The sequence below is a fragment of the Furipterus horrens genome, unplaced genomic scaffold (genome assembly GCF_987537825.1).
Source record: "Furipterus horrens unplaced genomic scaffold, mFurHor1.1.pri manual_scaffold_1, whole genome shotgun sequence".
Lineage (NCBI taxonomy): Eukaryota > Metazoa > Chordata > Mammalia > Chiroptera > Furipteridae > Furipterus > Furipterus horrens.
In genome coordinates this window covers 52,167,516-52,189,690 of record NW_028327171.1, presented here as the reverse complement: position 1 = coordinate 52,189,690, position 22,175 = coordinate 52,167,516, and the positions used below count along the sequence as shown (strand labels likewise).

The following is a 22,175-nucleotide window of genomic DNA, read 5'->3' as shown; positions in this document are numbered from 1 at the left end:
GTTACCTTGATTTTAAGTGATGGTCCCCTTGTCCCATCCAGATGCGCTTCTGGAAAATGCATTCACCTGTTTTGTACTATATTGTTGAAATCCCAAGTTCTCTGTTCTAATTCAGACATACTGAACTGCAGCAATTGGGATTCCCCCCTCTTTGGCGCCTTACTATTTAATCCTCCTTCCAGCTGTCTGCCCCATAAACCCCTGTCTGTGTTATGCCCAGCTGCAGCATGAAAGGTCCAGGCCCCCAGACACAGTGGGGTTGTTTGACAGTGCCTACGCAACCTTACAAACCTCAATTATTCTCATTGCCAATGTGAGTTTCTGCTAGGTCCACAAGCCTGTGACTACATCTAGAGAGTTCCTAGAGCCTCTTTGGGTCCCACATTCATTTTCAGTAGCTCCTGGGGCTTGTTTTTTTCTTGCCCTCCACTAGCGTGGTTCCAACTTACACCTGGTTCTGCTTGGAAATCATCCATTTAATCTATGGGCACACCCTTGACACTTAGCCAGGTTTTGCAAAAGGGGAGGGATTAGGGATATTTGAAGACCAGTTGAAGAGAGAGTTTAAATATAACTGATACCCACTTCAAGACTTCAGCATGAGTGGAAAGTGATTACTTCTTTTGTATTTCTAAAATCTTTCTTGCTGCATTTTAACCTGGGTGACAGGATCTCCTCTGCTGAGTTCCCTGTGACATCCAGCAGTCGTCTCAAGCATTCCTGGAGGCCTGATTGCATTCCAAAGCTTGTTGTTGACTGCCCTTGCCCACAGTCCCCACTCTCACCTTACCTCCACTCTCCCTGTACAGGGTGCTCACTCGGTCCCTCATTTTAGGGACGGAGTCCTTTTCACAGCTTTCCGAATAAATCCAAGAAATCTAGGTTTACAGGAAGCGGAAACACTTGTCCTGTTTCAGAATGAGCTCAGGGCCCAAGAGGCTGTTACTTTCTCCAGTGTCCACTGCCTTCCTTCTTCAACAGAGAATTATACCTACTCCAGGTTATTGGAGGGAGGGTGGACTGTCTTCTCTCCGTTTCCCCACCTCTAACCGGTTCTTTGCAGACACGCAGGGTCCTTCAGCCGGCTTGTGGTGGTGTTTTGTCTTGGGGCAGGGACTGGACAGAGCAGACCCGAGCTGCAGTTCCCTTGCTCTGCCTGAGAATTTCTCATCCAAACCTCAATCACGTAGGATTGCGTAGAGAGAAAAGGGGCGAGACAGAAGACAGAGAAGGGGGAGAGGGGTGACAGGAAGGAGGAGAAGGGAGTCTGGGAGTAGAGGGCGCAAGGGAGGGGAGGAAGACCTGAGGAAGGGCTCTTCCTGCGCTCCAAGAGCCAGACCCCCACCTGGCCCTCTGGAGCTCTCCGGAGGGTGGGCCAGCAGCGCAGGAAGTACTCCCACCGCCACCGCTCTTGGTCCTAGCGGTAGTCCCTGCCTGGAGTTTCTTAACGGAGCTAGCGCTCCAGCCCAGCGTGCGGAGCGGGCGGGGGAGGCGGTGACAGCAGCCGGGAGCTGCTACCGCTCTGCGCTCCCAGAGCCACAGCCCAGGAATGGGAATCCACCCTGAGAGCCCCCTCCAGGGCTGGGTCTGCAGCGGAGGACGTCCCACTAGCCAGTGGCTCTGAGCGGCCACCCGTGCAAGTTGAGCGAGTTGCCAGCAGCCCGCACCTGCCTCCTAGCCTGTGGGGCCCCAGAGTCTGCATCCAGCCCCGAGGACCCAGGTTGGACGCTCTATTGCTTCCCGCAGTCGCTCCGGACGGCCCAAGGGCCCCACCTGCGCCCCGGGCACCGGACCATGCTGGGCAGCTCCGGTCAGGAGCCGCAGCCACCTCCAGCCGACCCGCCCGCAGCCAGCCCCTGCCCCACCCGAGCGGACACGCTGGTGTTTGCAGAGCGTTGGTCACTTCTTCCTCAGCCAGAATGGGTCGCTCAGGACTGAGTGATCGGCCTTGCATCCGGCGGGTAATTCCCATCTGATCTGCTGCCTGTGAGCTATCGACTGCCGGGAGGCGCGAACCTGGGGGGCCGGGCCGCGCGGGGATGACCTGATCCCGAGTACGCCAAAGCGCCCCCTCCTTCTTGTGATCCTGTGATCCCTCTGAGCCTGTACAGAGAGACAGGCTCTGTGCTGCAGCCCTGGTGGACCATGGCGAGGAGCTCCAGTTAAAGGCGTGTGGGCGCCAAGCTGGAGAGGACACCTTCAGGATCGCTGTCTTTTGAGGGGGCTTATTTAAACTACTGAGTCATTCCAAATTTAGGATTCCCTAAATAATCACCAACTGTGCCCGTCTCCTGCAGAAAGCAAGCGGAAAGAGAAAGAGCACCTGCTCTTTGGAACCCCGGTATCCCTTGCACCCGCCTCCCGCGGGGGTTTCTCCCTGAGGGGTGCTTAGCCCTCGAGGATCTCCCTCCCTGCCTCCCTCCCTCCCTCCTTGCCAGCCCCTCCTTCTCGCCCTCCTCCCTAGCTTCCTGCTCTCTTCGCAGTGCTGCTGGCAGGGAGTCGCGCTCACTCACCACAGCTGGAAACAGCTGCCCCCACCCCACGCCCATACCCGGACACCCGGCTAACCGCTCCCACTTCGCGCCTCTCCGAATGAATTCGAGAACGCAGCCAGCGCGATGCAATCCATAGACCTCACCCCGCTGGGAAGGATTTCCTAATCTTCAGAACTGCGGGACGCAGGGAGTTAAATTGCTGCCTCCCTCTCCTCTCTCGCGGTTGGTGGCTTGTTCTCTTAAGGAACGTTTTATTCACTTTTTAGTATTTTCTACCGGGGACACGCTACCCCCTTGGTCCAGACTCTGTAAATGGGTTTTATATGATGTATGTGTAGATATACTTTGGACACCTTACAACGCCTGCGCCTCTCCAACAGGGCACGGCTTGTTGTTCTGGACATCATTCTTCCCCTTCTACTTGGTACTCTTAAGGCAGTGTGACCAAACACCCCACTGCCCCTTGGACGCCGATCGCCTTAGGATGCAAGTTTGGGGTGCAAGAGTCTAGTTAACAGGAAGGCTTGGAAGCGCCCCGCCCCCGCCGCCAGCGGTTAGGGAAGTTTACATCTGGATTTTCACACATTTTGTCGCCGTTGCCCAGACTCTGACTAACCTTGTGGGCGCCGGGTTTTCAGAACTGCAGCCTTTTCAAATATTAGCACTGCCTCCCGCGCCTGCCCTGTCCCTCCAGGCCTCCGAGGTCCTGCCCTCCCTCGGCCCGGTGGAGAGCGATCCCGAGGACGCAGTGGATCCCTGGGCCTGTGGCCCTCGCTGAGCAGCTATGGCTGCGGCTATAGCCAGCTCCTTGATCCGGCAGAAGCGACAGGCGAGGGAGTCCAACAGCGACCGGGTGTCGGCCTCCAAGCGCCGCTCCAGCCCCAGCAAAGACGGGCGCTCCCTGTGTGAGAGGCACGTCCTCGGGGTATTCAGCAAAGTGCGCTTCTGCAGCGGCCGCAAGAGGCCAGTGAGGCGGAGACCAGGTCAGTAGAAGCCCGAAGATGGGCTCCCCTTCCGAAAAACACCTGGGAGCACCCAGGGAAAAGAACGAGGACCTCCCCTTCCATTCTGGCGCCCCTTCTTTCTTCATTTTCAGACATTTCTCGTTCAGTCACCCTCTGTCTGTTTATAGCTTCTTGTCCCATATTCAGGAAAACACTCTATACCTTGATGTAACTATGGTTTGTCTAGGATGAGAGTTATGCGCATGATGCTTCTAGTCCCATATAGCCTGTAGAATCCTTGAAGGCAGTGACTGCCTCATTCATTCTTATTCTCTTCCCCGTCTCCCTCTCCCAACTATCTGTCCATCATCAGTCTGTGTCCATCCATCCAGTGCTTATATTACTTACTGAGGACCTAAATGTAAATAAATCCTTTCTATATCTCTCACAATATTAATAGTTATTGGCACATAATAGACACTTAGTAGACACCAGAAAAACTTAAATTTATTCTCTTTTTCTAACTCTTCCTGCAGCAACACATGGTATTGCACCGTGCAGATATTTCTATCAATTTCTCACCTCCCCAATTTTCCTCATGCCCTTTCACTTCCTTTCACATAGACCTCCTTTTCCTGTGCTCTACCTCCAACTACTCTCATGGTTTCCAAGGGCGCTGCTCATTAACTTTTCTGTTCTGTCACTCCCATCTTTTGTACACTCACACCTACTTCTGGGACACTAAGGGAAACATACAGTATCTGCAGTTTGGCCTCAGGAAGGGTAAAGAAAACTTTAGACTCATCAGAGATTTTTTTGGCATGGCCTTTCTGAAGCTGATTCTCTTATTTGGCACTTAATCAAATGGCTGGTATACAATGTGTGTCTGTTTACAAAGGGAAATTGGATCCCTTGTGTTTCAGAGTGATTATTAGCCCAAGCCAGGCCAGTGTCACAGCTTGAGAGAATGAAAGCAGAATTGCCCAGGTTGAGGTCTGTGCTTCCACCAGACTTTATTCATCCTCTGGGTGTGGCGGGCAGACTCATTTGCAATCTGCAGACATTCTTTCCTTAAAGTGGACAATTGAAAGGAAATCCTGTTTAGAATGAAAGCTTTCATTCTGTGATTAGTTAACTAGTTTAGATTGGTGTCTTTGCAACTCTGTAATGTTCTCCTGGGTTCTAGGAGTGAGGTCACTGGGGTGAGGAAAACACTTGAAAAGTTTGGACAGTTGGTCTCAGAATTAGTTTAGAAATTTGGGGCTAATTCTTGTGAAGAAGCCATCTCATCTTATTTTTCCATTGGGTTTTCAAGACATTATTTCTTCATAGTTGGCTCATTTTCTTACTCTGTGATATTCATAAAGTAGTAAATTTCAGGAGTAAACAAAAATCATTATGATCCCAAGGCAAGAGCTGCTAAAGTCTCTGTTATTTTGCATCTAATTAATGTAGCCTGTTTACTTCATAAGGTGAAGATTTATGCAAAAACTAGAGTTATCTCTGCACAGTAAATAATTCACTTTGGGGGAAAATAAAATCCCTGATATTGTGCAGTGATCATGTGGGGGCCATCTTCTCTCACGGTTTACGTAGTCTACTAGGAACTTCGAGTCTCAGAGTTCAATGTGACTCCAATATCTAAGTCTCTGAAGTATACGCTTGCAATCTAGTTAGGATAATTGTATGATATTTGTGAATAGATCCTATTCAGCCTCCTCAGTTCAAAACAAGGTAATAAAAATGACAGGTGGATTGTATTTATGAATGGATAAGATAAACTCACTTGATCTTTTGTTGAAGTTGATTTGCAGATGAACCCTTTGCATGGCTGAATTTTGCATAGGGAAATCGTTTCCTGTGGCCCTTTGCTTAGCACCTTATTATAAAATAGAGAATTTGAGGGAATTGCTGAGTTTTATTGTTTTGTTCAGTGTTCATTTAATCTGCTCCTCTTTTTCATCTACTTAGTGTACATTTGGCAGAGAGGATCCTGACTGGTGAATTCCTTTAGCTAAAGTGTCACAGTCATAATCTGGCAGAAAGATGACAATACCTGTTAAGGCAAGCTCAATGCAAAGACAACATGCATGTATCTGTATGCCAGGGACTTCATTCAGTTTGCTGAAGCTTAGCTTAGAAGAAGAATGGGAGTGTGGAGTATGCAAAAGCATTTTGGGAAGATGAGAGTGTGCTATTATTGTTACTAACAAAGCCAAATAATTAATCTGTTGATTTGCTGTCAGCAACCATGATTCACAAAGCATGGGATGAGCCTATTCAGAAAGGATCTTTAACTGGATTGGGAGGAAGTTGCTAAACACCAAAAAGAAAACTGTTTGAGAGGGAATCTGTTTAATAAGCACTTTAATGTTATGTTCACTTAATATTTGAGTTATTCTTGAACTCACTAACCCTTCTAAGCAATATCCTTGTGAACTCCAAACTGAGTCACATATGGTAAAGTGGTCATGTTCCTTTGACCAGACTGCCCAGGGAAAGAGGCTGAGATAGTAAAACTAAGTCAAGTATTGGATGGGAAAGGCTGCGGTTGTATTTCCGATTTCAAGTCTGACACATTCAGTATCTCTCAGTCTCCTACCTTAGCTCACTGACTTTTGGTATGTATAATACTGAAACTGTATAAATGTGGTCGGAATACTGAAATTACACAGTGAAGGTCTCAGATTTCAGAATCATGGCATTGCCGAATGCAAATGTGAGAACTGGCAGGGTGGACTTCACATCACACAGTTCCAGGGCCGTGGTTCATATCAGATACTTTGTGAATGTCGTCCCTGGAGCACAGCGTGATGGCTTACCCTGGGACTGTGCAGCAGAACTCTTACTTAGATGAGAAACCCGGGAGTCAGAGTTGGTGGTTTATACAAGGATTCACAGTTATACTGTGGCAAAATTGGAACTAGAACTAGATCAAACTGACTTTTCTTGCCTGTGCTCTTTGCAGCACAACTCAAAAAAGAGGTATAAAGAAGAACTAGGTGTCCTCTCTCCAAGGGTGAAAATAATTTTGTGTATTTTTATTTTTTTACCATTTGGGATTATTTTTGTTGTCATCATTATTACATTGTAATGAGAATAGGAACAGGACAGGATAGAGGAGGTAACTGGTAAGAGGAGGCACAGGCTAAGTCAGGCAGTTGGGTTCTCAAATGACCCTCCTATAGCTAGCGTGCATTATAGAAGTAAATCTGGTAGTGGAGACATACACACAGAACATGAATAATTAGCTCCTTAGGTATTGTGTGGACTGTAGCTCTTTGGAAATGAAATATTGGAAGACTTTAAACTGGCAAGTTGGCTGAGGTCATTGAACCATAAAAAAGCCCTTAGAACATTTCTTCTTGTGCACTTTCTAATGAAGAAAGAAGCATGCTTATGGTAATTATTTGGGTTGTCATTTATGTGTGAAATACCTGTATGAGCCAGTTCTGCTAGAATATTTGCTTAGATGTTGATGCCACTTAATTTGCTGTATCTAGGCTATTAGTACATCCATGTGAATTAAATAACTTATTCATTTCCTACATTTGTTTTACTTTTGAATAGAAATACCTGTATAAAAGATTGACTTCAAAAGTATTTATGTTTTGACTCAGAAGTCACTACAGGTAATAGATATCATTCACAATCAGGAAGGGAAAGGTGTTTATGTTGTAGAATCTCTGAATGTTGTAGTGGCTGTGAACCTTGGAAGTCATCCAGTATCACCTTTTCATTTTTCAAATGAGTGCCTTTCTGGAAAGTGAAGAGTAACTAGATAGCCCTAAATCTATTTATTTGAAGTGATTTTGTGTTTTTATTATTTTTCTATAAAATTTAATTTCTTCTTTCAAACGAGAGCATTAAAAAAATCAATCAGGAAAAATTTATTGTCTAAGTAAATTAGATATTTTTCATAACAGAAGTATTTGGTTTTATATGCCCCTCCTTTTTTAAAAATGATGCAGTGTACTTACATTGAGTGAATAAAAAGAAGTGATTATAATTTTTACTAAATTTTATTGTTTTTCATTGTCTGTTTTTCTGAGTCCTTGTTTCTACTGTTATAAAAGTTGTGGTTATTCAAAATATTTCAGTATTCCTCCAAATTGTTTTGGTAGATGTATAGTATTTAATAGCACACTCATTCAACATTTTATTACCAAACACATCCATTTCAATAGGTGAAGAAACATCACAGAATATCAAAACTGCAAGAAGAAAACTGATGAAAAATGGGAAATGATGCTTCCTCATGTGGCCTATGGAATATAATTAGATTTTTATAAATTGAAATAATTTTGCTTCATATATACATCAAGAATGGGGTTCATATGGCAAGTGATATTTTACATGTATAGCAATCACTTTTATTTTCATTTTTAAAAGTATCATTCATGTCTGAACTACAAAATCAGCCTAATTAAATATTTGGGTTGATGTCTGTTCAAACAAACAAACAAACCTTTTCTCTTCAGAAACCCACCCTAGGGTTTAAACTAATATTTTGCATGTGTTTTTTAATCCTTTTTTTTTTCTACAGCAGTGAGTTTTCATCAACAAATTAAATTTCCATTGTAAGAACATTATAAAATAGCAAGTAATGTGATCTCTTGATTTCTTTCTTCCTACAGAGATCTCATAAAGCCATAACTCAGGATCAAGTCTTTAAAGTTTTAATGACATTGGTATTCTTGAACAGAATTAGAAAAACAATTTGCAGAAAATGAGGCAGTCTTTGTATTTGAGGAATCAAGAGAAAGATTTTGGAAGACCTTCAGAAATTAAAGCTTTGTGTCATAAAATCATATTTAAAAAAAACGAGGCTTACTAGGGTCACACCACATTGCTTTTGTTCTAGGTGAGAACACATTTATGTATGGGTATTACATACATTGTTGATTTGGTTTGGAAAATTTGTTAATAGTGATTAAATTTTTCTTGTCTCTTTCTTGAGTACTTCATCGTAATGTATATTAGCTATTGACTTTTCCTCCTAGAATTATTATATATTTTACAAAGACTCTCAAAGAGAGCCTCATTAAACATAGAGGGACCCCCATAATATACATTTTTGGATCCTGTTAATGGTCTACCCACCGCACTGCAGAGTTTTACTTGTTGTCCAAAGGAAGTTGCGCCACATCTAAAGGGCTCCAATTCTGAGGCCGCCTCCTAAGCATCTGTGAGAAAGCAGATGCAAAATGTTTATAAATTAATCATATATAATAATAACTCTTAAATATAACAACTAACTACTATCTGACTTCAGGGTTTACAGGTTCTTCACAAATTTTGCCCCTTTTATTTATTTTTTATGTTTTTGTTTGTTTAAAAATTTTATAATTCATACACGTTTATCTTTTCTTTTTTAAAATTAAATTTATTGGGGTGATATTGGTTAATAAAATTATATATGTTTCCTTTTCTTTTTTAAAAAAAAATTTATTGATTTTTGGAAAGACAGAGAGAGAGAGAGAGAGAAAGAAACATCGATTTATTGTTCCACTTATTTATACATTCATTAGCTCATTCTTGTATGTGCCCTCACCAGGAATCAAACTGACAACCCTGGCATATTGGTTCAATGCTCTAACCAACTGAGCCAGATTATGTAAGTATCAAGTGTACAATTCTATAAGACATTATCTGTATAGCAATCCACTGGCATAGTTTGCCCCTTCTTTGAAATAAGAAAACTAAGCTTCAAGGTGGTAGAAAGACTTGTTCAGGTTCATGGAGTTAAGAGCTGGCTAACCTGTCTCATGACTACCAGGCTCACCCTGCTGATCATCTGTCTTTATCTTCTGCCACCTTTAGCTAAAAAGGCTGAATCTGAATAACTCAATTTGATTCAAAGCTGGGAAATTGTTGTTGGGGTAAATCCAGGGAAGAGTTTGAGTTCGTGGAGTGTGATGACGCATTTGCTTTGCTGTGTGTCTGATCTGGGAGCCTCCAGGAAGGGTCTCTAGTGAGGAGGACAATGAAGTGAAAAGACTGTGTAGGTCTTCAGGCCAGAACTGAAGAAGCTGAGGCTATGTTGTTCTGTGCTGGTCCCAAGCTTCAGGCTGGGATGTCCCTCTCTGCATGCCCAGGACCTAAGAGATATAAAAGAGTGCCACTAGGGGCACCTGAGCACCCACTGCGAGACTTGAGTCCAGAGGGGCAGACTTTTTTTTTTTTTTTTTTTTTTTTTACTGTAAACATAAACAATTGCTTCAGATGTTTTTGAATGTAAAGAGGTTAATAGCAAGGTTGGGAGAGCCCTGTAACATTTAGTCTTTTTTTAAGTTACGGTTTAAGTGACAGTGTAACTAGAGCAATTAAGTACATACACTTTGGTGTGGGATCTGAATTCAAATTCTGAAAATAATATTTGTAAGGACATTAGGCAAGTGTCTTATTATCTTTCAGCCTCAGTTTGCTGGTTCCTAAAATGTAGATATCATCTGTAACATTTAGTCAGGAAATATCTCTCTGAGTAAATTTGTCTAGCAAATTCCAATAGGGGTAGGGAGGGCAGTTCCCACACAAACAGAAATTCCCAGACACCAGCTGGGAGTCTTACAGTGAACCCAATTCTGACATTACCTACCTGATGATAGCATCAGATTCCACAGGTTCAAGGCTCATTCCCACAAGACAACTCCCCCTTCCCCGATTCAGACACCTTTTGCAAGTCCAGGTTGTCACCTGTGCTTTTCACCCACCAAATTACTATAATTAGGACCCTTTCCTTGGACTTCAGAAGCCAGTTGCAAGTTCAGATTGTTGTCTGTACTTCTGACTGGCTGGTTATAAATCAGAGGTTCCCACGACTCCCTCCTCAGGAAGAATTAATTTGCTGGAGTGGCTCACAGAACTCAGAGGAAGACTGCTTGCTAGATCACTCCTTTACTATAAAAGAATATAAACCAGGAACAGCCCAGTAGATGCTCAAGGAAAGGGATGAGGACAAGGTATGGAGCTTCCAGACCCTCTTCAGGAGTCCTGCTCTCCCCAAATCTCCCTGTGTTCTCCAACCAGGAAGGTGTTCAAACCTTTCCTTTTTGGATTTTTAAGGAGGCTTCATTCCATAGGCGTCACTGAATCATTGGCCATTGGTAACTGATTCCACCTCCAGCCCCTCTCCCTTCCTTGAGCTGTGGGGGTGGGACTGAAAGTTCCCACTTTCTCATCACTTGGTTGGTTCTCCTGGCAACCAGCCTCCATCCTTGGATTTCGTCCAAAAATCACTTCATTAACATAATAAACACATCCTTCCACTCTCATCACTTAGGAAATTCCAAGGGTTTTAGAAGCTCTGTACCAGAAACAGGAATGAAGACCAAGTATATATTTCTTATAAATCACACGAGGAAATTTTTAAGCTGAGTTCTGGAGGATGAGGCAGGCGAAGAGGTTGGAAGAATGTTCAAGGTAGAAGAGAACAACTTGCATGAAGATCAAGGTGACAGGGAATAGGGTTCTTTTGAAGTAGCTGAAGTGTAGCTCCAATAATGAGAGACAGGGGTACAGGTGATGCTGGAAAGATTGTCAAGAGTAGTTCGTATTTTAATCTGACCCAAAGAAGAGTTAGAAGTAGGGGGTAATATAATGTGACTTGGATTTTTAAATAGCTGCTGTGGCTTTGGAGAAGAGAATGGATTTCAAGGGAGCCAGCAGAGAAGCAAAGGAATCATAGGCTTCGAGGGCATCAGTCTGGGCTAGCAGTTCTCAAAGGGTGGTGCAGAGGCTTTGGGAGCAACTTGCAAACATTTCAGTGTGTCCACAAGGTCAAAACTGTTTTCATAGTAACGGTTAGTACTAATACTAATTATTTGTCTTTTTCACTCATTCTGTCTTAAGTGTTTATTAGAGTTTTCCAGAGGTCCTGTGATATATCCACAATAATCTGAAAGGACTATTAAAATTTCCCTCCCTTTGCAACCACCTATCAGGTTATATTTTCATACTTCAACTGAAACAACATTTTGAGAGAGATTAAATGAAGAAGCAGATTTGAGAATCCAGCTGATTTCTATTAAGTCAGACATTAAAGAGTTTTACAAACGTATAAACTATTTTTTCACTCATCTGTTTTTGTTTTGGAAAGTAAAACATTTTGTTTATTAAAACATGCTACTTATGTTAATATTTAATGGGATTATTATTTTTTATTGAGGTATAATTGGCATATTGTATTAGTTTCAGGTATACAATATAAGGATTTGATATTTGTATATGAGTATATTGCAAAATGATCACAATAAATCTAGTTAATATTCATCAGCACACAAAGTTACAGGTCTTTTTTCTTGTGATGAGAACTTAAGATCTACTCTTAGCAAGTTTTAAATATACAATATACAGTATTAACTTTATCCACCATGCTATAAATTATTGTTGTTTTTAATAAATATTTGAAGATTTCTATTGTAATTTCTAAACCTAGTAAGCCACAGTCCTGCCCACTTTTTTTCTCATAAGCAACCACATCCATTCTGAAGCTTGTTTCCATGGAACTGATGGGTGAGGCTGGTGAGGCTGGAGAGCTGCAAGCCTCATGCTCCCTGATTCATTATTTGAATCCAGGCAATGCCTGAAATTTTGATGACAGACTCTTGTTAGAATTGGCCCTTTAAGACTTTGCCTCATAGCATTATATATCTGCCCTTGAGGGTGAGTATCTGTGACATCAGCCTTGGAAGGTTCATCCAGTGGGGTGTATGACTTAATGTGTTGGTGGGTTTGAATTAGAAAACACAGAGCTCATTATAATCATTTACCTTATGGAGGGGTCACTGAGACTTCAAAGGTGTAAGTTAGGTTATTCACCAGAGAAAGGCAGAGCAGGCACTGAAACTCAGCACAAGCCGATGCCTTACTGCTATGCCCTAGCTGTTTCCCATGGGACATTGTGAGATGCTGGTAGCAAGATCTATTCATCTATTTCTGGTCTTGAGCAATTTAAATGTGGGTAGTTCCTTTTAAATATCTATACTCAAGTTATAGTTCCAGACACTTATCAAATATTTGTTTGTCATATGCTTGGTGACAGGATGCAGCAATAATGAGGCTGTCCCCGTTTTTGTTTTTGTTTTTCTCTGGGACAACATGTAATTAAGATTTGTTAAATCTGGCTAGAGTTGTATAACTGTGTTCCACCTTGCAGTTTTGCTGTGTTCTTTTGGACAGTTTCTCTTTCAATGTCCGTATTTCAAGAAAAATAATAATTTCTTAATTAAAAAGAAAAATAACCACAATCTGTCTTTTAAAAATGCATGTGTGGGTTTAAGGCCTGGCTGGGAACAGGCTGTTTTATTATCTTTATTATCAACATGATTAGGCTGCACAATGAAGGTTTTTTCTCCACCTCTCCTCACACAATGCTCAAGCCAACCCCAACCTTGTTGACATTCATGGGACATTGACTGCATTTATCCTTTTCACTTCCATTAGTTTATAGTTGTGGTTTCCACCAGGAATGTCATTAACCTCCACACCTCTTTTATTTACCCAGACAGCCCCTCATTTAACCACCATGCTGCAGTCCTGCCTGCGCATTATTTGAAGCCCAGCTCAACTCCCATCTCTTCTGCCAGCTCTTCTCAGATTTTTCCTAGTAGAATGAATGAACCACTGCATCCGCCAGGCTTCATGTGGCTTTGTAGCTGTATTGTCTGCAGTTCAGTCTGTCTTGTCTTCTAATTACTGTATAAGTTCGTGGCTCTGCCTTTGGAGTGTGAGTTCCTGTAGGAAAAGGACTGTGTCATTTTGATGCTCTTTACATACATAGTAGGTGGTCAGAAGTAACTCATCAAAATGAAATAAATTCTGCTGGTGACTGATGTGTTCATGGATGGCATCAGTACGAGTCAGGATCCAAGGGAATTTCTGCACAGATGTGAAAATGCTGAGCAAGAAAATGAATTAGTATATTATGCCAATATTAATTTACTCTTATGTGATATTAAAATGCAAAATATCATCAATTCATTTTCATTTGATAGATAGCTTTTAGATAAATATTTAGAATCTCATGGCTTCCCTTCCTCCCCAACCTAACTTCCAATTGCCAGTCCTGTTTCACTCAGTATATTCTTCCCTCTTTCTCAGCAGAGTAACTACTTATGAAGGGAGTAGTTTCTATGGGAATGCTAAAGGAGGGATCATCTTTATATTAATTGATGCCTTTGCCCCAGAAACCAAGGGAAAGTGAGTGGTGTGGCCAGTGTGGGAGAGGGCCCATTTCTATTTTGACTGGGTTAATGAGAAATAACGTTTGCCATTGATTTCAAATTCAGTCATTCCTGGTCCTTACATTTACAGTGAAACCAACAAGTCATTTTAGAGTTAAATACCCTTGAGGGAACATATTTACTCTGGTTTCACTTTCCTTGATAAAGCTCCAAGTGATGGGGGAATACAGTATTGATTGGGTCTAATGAAAAAGCTTTTTTCTGTCAACTCTTCATTACCTCATTGGCTTTTCTTCTTTCCTCTTCTCATACTCATAAAGCTGTTGATAGCAGCATTTATTCTTTTGATTGCTTTGAAACCCAGCCTTTTTCTTAAGAAGATACAAATAAATAAGACTTTTGATTTAGTCTGAGATAACATAGTGTTATAAAAATAACATCGGACTTAAGGCAGAGTGTTTTTGACCTTGGGGAAGTCCCTTCTCAGTGTAATTTTCTCATTTTTGGAAGAAAAGGGTTATATAAGATGGTTTCTGAGATTCCCTTCAGCTGTATCATTCTAGAGAGGAAAAGTGGTTGGATTTCAAGATGTCTGTATGTGAGCTATAAGAAAATAGCTTAGTAATGCGTTGGTTATGAAATTCTAGAAGATTTAATGGAATAGCAAAAAAAAACAAAACAAAAACAAATATACATATGTATTTAACTTCTATATTCTTTACTTGTTCTTGAGCACAAATTACTCTATTTCTAAATTTTCCTTGTATGACTTTAGTTTTTAGCATTTCATTGTGCATTCAAGGTAGATTATTACATAAGTTTGGACTTCAGCCTAAAGTGATTTAATTAGATGGCAGAACCATATTTTGTTTTATGTATTTACTAGTGCAGTCTCGAGGTAACATAACAATACAGAATAGACAGCAAAAGGAATAATGTGATATTGAGTGAAAGTTGAAGAATTGTCGCTGAATAAGCCAATATGAAATGTGTTTCACAACTATTTCAAATTAAACAGTGGAAATGTGTAAAGCATTGGGTGCCCTAGGAATTGCAGTGGTGGTAGAGAGAAAAGTAATGCGATGATTATCAAGTTTTTAGATTTCCCAGATCTTGATTTGCACCTTATTGATATGTTTTCCACCAAGACTTTATCAATAAAGGACAAAACTGAATATCAGTCTTGACATACTCTTAAGACTCATTACATTTATATTATGGACAGGTGCTGAAATTTAAGTGTGCCCAATACTTATAAAATTGATAAGATTTAGAAAGGAAAAGTATACTTAAAATATTGCCTAAAATTGATTTTAGAGTGTCTGAGTTTATTTTATGTATGTCACCCATATCATCTGTTCATATAGGTGTTCTTAGTATTAAACCTTTCTCTTCTTTAGTGTTTTCCATTTCTTATTTGTGCAATATGGTGACAATATACATAGCGGAAATCTAGATCTATCTTTTAAAGTACCGATTGTGTTATTTCACCAAAAATAACATGGATGCTTTCTTAGTATCCATAACTACAGTCATCTTCATATATACACTATTGATCCTTTGGGAAATCTGAGTTTGTCAGGTGAACTTTTCTGACTCAGCTCTATACCACATCTTAGATAGACATAGTTAGGGCATATGTAGAATTAGAAACAATATTGTGTACATTAATATTGTAATCATAGAGTCTCAGGGTTATAGAGGACTTTAAAGACCATCTAACTTACTTGATATTTGAATACTTTGACCATTGTTCATTTATTTACATTTTCATCAATCACTTGACACACATCCATTGCCTACTTATATCTATCTAGCTCCATGGTATGGGGCCTCAGAGAAAATACACAGGTCATTCTCATAAAGGGGTTATGAGTTTGTAGGAGGTACAGAACACCAGGAATTTTATGTGTAGTCCAGCTTTTCACTTGAACAGTTTTAGAGTTCTTTACTTACTTAGTTTACGTCCATTTCTTTTTCTGTGCAGTATGGTTTTAGTATACATGGGGAAATTAAGTTTTATCTTTGAAACATTGACCCTGTTATTTCACTAAAAATAAGCTTGGTCTGCTCCCTGAATTTGAAGTCTAACGCAAAGTAATTTTTAGGATTTATAGCACCTAAAAACGATTTCTAGAATCTAAAGTTGCATGCTAGAAATATAATAGGTGTGCTGATGTTCCTGATTTTATGCCTCTGGACAAGCTCCAATTTATCAACATCATTGTATAAGGTCTTGTTTAGTATCAAACATAGTAATCCAAGTTTGGGCTGATAAACCCAGAGTAAAATACCCTTAGTCTAGTTTAGTTTTCTGTGGGGTCTTTAGGAGGTCACTTTATCTCTCTGCACAGGAATATTTGATTAACTCTTCTTGCAACTGCTGTTTATATACGTGTTTTGAGAAAAGAACTTTATAATTTCACAGTAGGAATTTTCCTCTCTTTAAATGTTAACCAGACTCTTAGGATTTTTCTGAGAGGTTTTTGCCTGCATTCTAAATTAAGTCTCCAGTTGGTCTAGACTCAATTAAATTGATTGAAGCATTTTCCCAGGTAGATTTCACAGAATGTAAACTATATGCTCAAGGGCTTTTTGTGTTTAAGAGTTTCGAGTGCAACTTTGTTCACAATTTCACAGCTATAGTCTGTGCTCTAATATAATGAAGAGATAGACATTTGCTAGTCCCCAGACAGTAGTTCTTATTGTCCTTTTTGTGCTCATGCAAGCCCCATTCATCATATCCGGTCATGTACCTCATTGATTTGATCTCTGCAAAGTTTTTTTCTTCATTTATTCACCAGACACTAACTGAGGACTTTCTGGGAACTACAGGGGATAGTAAGATGACTCAGGTATAGTCGCTAACATCCTGTGAACTGACGATTTTAGTTTCACATTATCCTTTTCCATCCCTTCTGTCACAGCCAAGATTTAGGGGCTTGTTCAGACAACCTGGAATATGGTAATCTCCTAGCTGGTACCTCAGCCTCCCTTTCCTAGAGCCCCTGATCATTCTTCACACAGAAATTTTCAGACCCATACTGTAATATCATGTTAGTTCCCCTGAAAAACCATTGTAACTTCCTGTGTACAAAAGCATCTTTAAATGGCTTGAAAATGGCAATGATTTCCTGAGATCTTGTTCTATCCATCTCTTTCTCCTCCTCTCTTACTGAGTGCACTTATACACAGCCCCCACACTGAATGCCGCGGCGTTAGAGCCAGGCCATTGGCCATGAGCTGGGAAGGACTTCAATAGGAGTAAATGTGGGCGGTGAGCACAGGCACAAAGGAATGGAGATGGGAAACTGTGTGGTTACATGTCCTAGCACTTTTGTTTTTTGCTTCTTTTCACTTCAGGTAGTCAGTTAAACATTAAGCAGTAGGAAACTTAGTTTTCTTTTTAAAATTCAAGTTTAAGAAAGAGGAAGTGCTCATGCTGAAGGGGCAGCATTAAACTGTGTGTAAGCAGTTACCAACCTTCCCTTTAAGGGACTGCTCAGTCCAAGTGGTCCTAGACCTCAGGGGAAAAGTGTACAATAGCTATAATTAAATTAAGTTTTTTCCCATTTGTAAGTCATTCAATTCTGTTTCACTATAAGATTTTATTCTTATTTTTTAAAAGGATTTATTTATTTACTTTTAGAGAGAGGGGAAGGGAGGGAGAGAAACATCATGTGCCAGAGAAACTGATCAGTTGCTTCTTGCAGGCCCCTAACGGGAGACCTGGCCCACAACCTAGGTGTGTGCCCTGACCAGGAAAGGAAGCAGCAACCTTTTGGTTTGCAGGTTTGCAGGACAACGCCCAACCCAGTGAGCCACACCAGTCAGGGCAGATTTTCTTCTTTTTTGTCTTTGTTTCCTTATTTATTGATTCCCCCCTCCTTCTTAATAAGTAGGTATCACAGACATCAGTATCAGGAAATAATTGATAAAATTTGCCTCTGCTTTATATTGCCTAAGATATGAATAAAAGTTTTTGCTCATTTTGTTTTTCTTCTATTTTATATGTTTCATTAAAAAAAAAATTAAATCTTTGTCATATATTTTTTCAAACTTGAGTACTTATTTATATGGCATTTCACAGTTTGACAACATATATCAAATTGCTTTAAAAAATGAAATACCTGAAAAATATAAATAAAGTTATGATAGCTTTAATTAAGAAACTGGTATTAACTTTTTAATTTTTACTTTTTCTTCTATATTCCCTTCATCTCCAACTCATATTTCACTTATTACTATGTTGAAATTATGTATTCAAAAGTCATACCTCTCCCTTAATAGATTTAATTCCTTTTAGTGTTTGATTTCTAATTGTAATCCTCACAACATCTAGTTTAATATCTGACATATCATTATATTTCACTAGAAAAGATTACCTAATATATGTCAATGTCTATAACTTCACATATTTTAAATAAAATGTACTATATATCCTGATACCTTTAGTATAATAATTTATTTTTGTAGTTGAAATTCCATTACACTGATTTGGATTGTTTTTCTCTATACTTATTTTCATAAACACTTAAGTTTTAGGCACTTTCAATTACATAAAATGAATCATGCAATTTCTGTTTTGTTACTCTGCTTATTGAAAATAGCTTGCCTGATTTATTGAAAAAATGAAGACATAAAATACAATCTATTTAATAAATTATACAAGATTATTTAAGTAGAACATAGCTTTCTATCTTAAAATTTTTTTAAAAAGATTATTTCAGCAGAACATGGCTTTCTGAATTAGTTTATTAATAAGCCATTTTCCTTCTCCAAATTAAAAGAAGACATTCTTGGATGTCTAATCATATAACAAAATGGCTAGACATACTTTCAGTTCATTTGAATCTTAAATTCTAAGCTTCTGAGTGACTCCTAACTGCTCTTACACTTGTCACATCTATTCTGTGAAATCACAAAAGGGCCAACTCTGACGTATCAGTGGAGTATGTCCTCTGATATATCTTCATAAAATATTAACCAGCTCCTCTGTAGGGCTATCCCATGGGCAGGCATGCCAGAGCACATTCTGATTCACCCATAATAATGGTACCTGATTATTATTCTTAGGTTTGAAGTGCAGTCATCTACATCTGAGACAGGAAAACTATGGATATTTTCCTATATTTTTTCTCAAACACAGTGCAGATTCCTGCTAGCAGTTGCTTTTTTTCCTATTTATATCATTGTTATCCATATAATTGTTATAGAATTCTGAGATGCCATATAATTAGCTACTATGACTGTCTGCAGTATTTGGGGAGAAGAGAGCTTAGTGTCAACCTTATGGAAGAAAATGAAGTATGTAAAGGCACTGGCCCTGTGCCTGAAACATTGTAAGTGCCAGTACCATTTAGTTTATTTTTTTGCCTCCCAGGTTTTGACTCTAATTCCAGTGTTCTTTCCATTAAATAGGTGTCTTTCCCAATAACCTCTTTTTTGTGTAGATCACAAAAAGTTTTATTTCTGCACTTATCCAATTTGTGTTCTTTCCATACTGCATTGTTTCTGTTCATACACTGCCATGTATGTAGAAGTGTTACCGGACAGGGGCCTGGAGCTGAGTGGGTCTGCCTAGGGCCAGCTGCAGTGCATGGGTTCTAGGAAAGATTTCACAACACGAGTCCAGGTGACTATGAGGATACATTTATTAAAGCTGGGGACAGTAGAAAAGGAAGGGCTTAGCATAGAAGAAGCAACAGGAGAGCCCAGGCTGGGCTGCCTTAGCTCACTGGGAAGTCAGAGAAAAGAGGGCCTTGGGGACAGGTTCAGGGGATTAGCCTGGGATAAGCTGCCAGCTGCCCACTGCCTTAGAGTTGAGGAGACACGTGCCTGAGGGGAAAGAAGTGGGGAAGAAGGGAAAGGAATGTCACCGGCTGCTCCCCAGAGGGAGGGACAGCATTGGCCCCTTTGTCTGGAGGCTCTTATCTCTTCCTTGCAGGGGGCAATCTTAGGGAAGGTCTCAGGGAACGGTTCCAGCAGCATAGTCATCAGATCTACAGCTGTGCCCTTTCGGGTCATGGGCTCCTTAGTCATTGCTGCTGGTTCTGGTGTAGCCCACCTGAATTTTCCACTTTGGCCTTGAGACCTAGATGTCATGTCCTAGATGTTATCTCCAGGGAGGAAAGGCCAGGGGAGGAGAGGTTACCCTGGGGTGAGATCCTTGTTTTCCCAGTTTTGCCCCTGCCAGGGATGTGGCCTTGCACCCTGGTGCCCATCTACACCTGGCTGTAAATTGCTCCTGGCTATAAACTGCTTGGCCATTGCGTTCAGCTATCTGTTTCAGTTTCCTTCTTCCAGTTGCCAGGGAATTTTCCTAGCTTCTCACTATCCCGTTTCAGAAGGATAAAAAGAAAAAAAATAAAATTAAAAATTATATATATCATTATCATAATGATTACATCAGAGTGTTTTTTAACTTTAACATTCACATTTATTCTTTTGCATTTCAGTGGATGATAGGACTTTATCATTAGTAAATCATCAATTTTATCTACAATAAATTTAAAAAAAGGAGAAAAGTAATTTTGATAAGATTTGAATGTTGTTTTGGAGGGTGAGATGTATAGGCATTTCATCCCTGAGTCATAAATTATTCAGAACTTATGGCTGACAAAATTTGTGTAGGGAAAAATGCAATAATGAAATAGGACACAAACAGGAATTGCTATGAATCATATTTAAGATGTTCCTGAGATTCACTGCAGCTAGAAGAGTGTGTGTATGTTCATTGCACAGGCAAACTTACACACTAACAAACATAAATGTGTGAGTAAATGAATTATCACTAATTATACAGAGCCATAAAAAAGCCATATAGCAATATGTATTTAAGTCAAATTTGAACCACAGAATTAACTCGGGAGAGAAGGTAACCAGTTTCCTGTTGAGCCGATGTCACCAAGCATTTGTTATTTCTTCTTCGTTTATTCAGCCCGTATTGAAAGCTTACCATGTACTAGTAATTGGGCTAAGTAACAGTCAGATACCTCGCCTTTCTGATCTTCAGTTACCTTAATGTTAAAATAATCTAATAATTATACTGATGACTAATGACTCTTCTGATCCTTAGACAGAGGTCTTTGTCCTGGACTCTGCTCTGGCCTTCCTCCAGGCTAGTCTTTTTCCATGGAGCAAGGGGTCAAGGGGCTAAGGAAGGGTTCATGTTCACCTAGAGTCCATGCTTTCTCATTCTGTGCCCTAGAATTCCCTACCCAACAGCTCTGAGCCCCTTATCAGGGGATGAATGGGCCTCTCGCCAGAGTCTGTATTTCCCAGAGCCAGTTGCAGTGCAGGAGGTTTACCCCTAGACCCGAAGGGTCACAAGGGCTGCTTGCAGGAGGTGTGGATGACACTTGACCGTGTAGGCTTCTGTGTCTACATGAATCTGTATCAGGCTCCTGTCAGTGCTGGTTGGCTGGAGCCTGGGGTGGGAGGACGAGGTGTGAGCTATAAGCTGGGGTACAAGTTTTCTCAGTACTTCCCTTTCGGCAAAATATTATGAAAAATTTAAGTTTGACCCTGGGTTTCTGAGTCATTAGGAAGGTGTAATTTTCAAGTAGCAAAACCAAACATTTTATTAAACAGTTAGTTACCTTGATTTATGAATTTAAATATTAGACATATGATATATGGATCTCTTGCCCTGAGCCCTGCAAACATATATTAAAGATGAGTTTGAATAATATCTCCCTTAAAAGTGTATTTCATGGAACAAATAGGCTACATATATATCCCTAATATTCTAATATATGTAAAATTTTATTAGAACACATCTACACAAATGTAGGATATGTTATTACTATGTCATAATATAAAAATGAATAGTAACAGAAGGAGCCCAGTGGTAATGAGATACTTGATAATTTACATACTATTTTAGTATATAGTGCTCAGGACATTGTAAGAACTCACTGTCACAGCCACAATGAAATTCATTAACGTGACAAGCCTATTCATATGTGTGTCTTGGCACATGCTTCCTGAAAGAAACATTTCTTATATCTTCTTCCTGGAATCAATCTATCTATCTTTTATCATCTTTACTATACACAGATGAAGACATTATAAAACAAAGAATGTAATGGACTTGTCCAAAATGATAGTGTTAGGAATAGGGTCAAGTTCCCCTGGCATTTAAAGCAGTCTCTTTTTGTTTTTCTCTCCTAACTTAGGAACACACAGCAAAATGGCCTTCCAGTCTTTCTGTGCAGATGGTGCTCTGAATGGCACCCCTGGAACTTGGCAGCAGGAAACTCTAGTGACTCAGTGATAAAGCCATTACTCAGACTCTGTGTGTGTGTGTGTGTGTGTGTGTGTGTGTGTGTGTGCGTGAGCGTGTGCGCGTGTTTCTCCAGAATTCTCACATATGTACTAGAAATCTTGAGAGAGAATTACCTTCTATAAAGAGGAGCCACCATATTGGGGAGCTCCTCCAGCCCTTTGTATCTGAATCAGCAGACATCTGTTTTACTTTTTCCTTCTGCTACAATGAAGTTGTCTTTTCTTCTATTTGAGACCAATCTCTCGTGTTCTAAATTTCATCT

The 22,175-nt window shown here is 40.3% G+C and overlaps 1 protein-coding gene across 3 annotated transcripts in view; it reads left to right on the top strand.

Moving 5' to 3' along the window:
• The window catches only part of FGF12 (fibroblast growth factor 12), a 490,004-nt gene that overhangs the window by 243,452 nt on the left and 224,377 nt on the right, over positions 1–22,175 (top strand). The window contains exon 1 of one of the 3 annotated variants that reach the window (XM_090281968.1): positions 2,835–3,478. The exons of the other annotated variants lie outside the window; for them this stretch is intronic. Within the exon in view, the coding sequence (XP_090138094.1) occupies positions 3,280–3,478 (199 nt within the window). The 5' untranslated portion in view covers positions 2,835–3,279. Of the gene's footprint in view, positions 1–2,834; positions 3,479–22,175 lie in introns of those variants that run through there. 3 annotated transcript variants of the gene reach the window in all.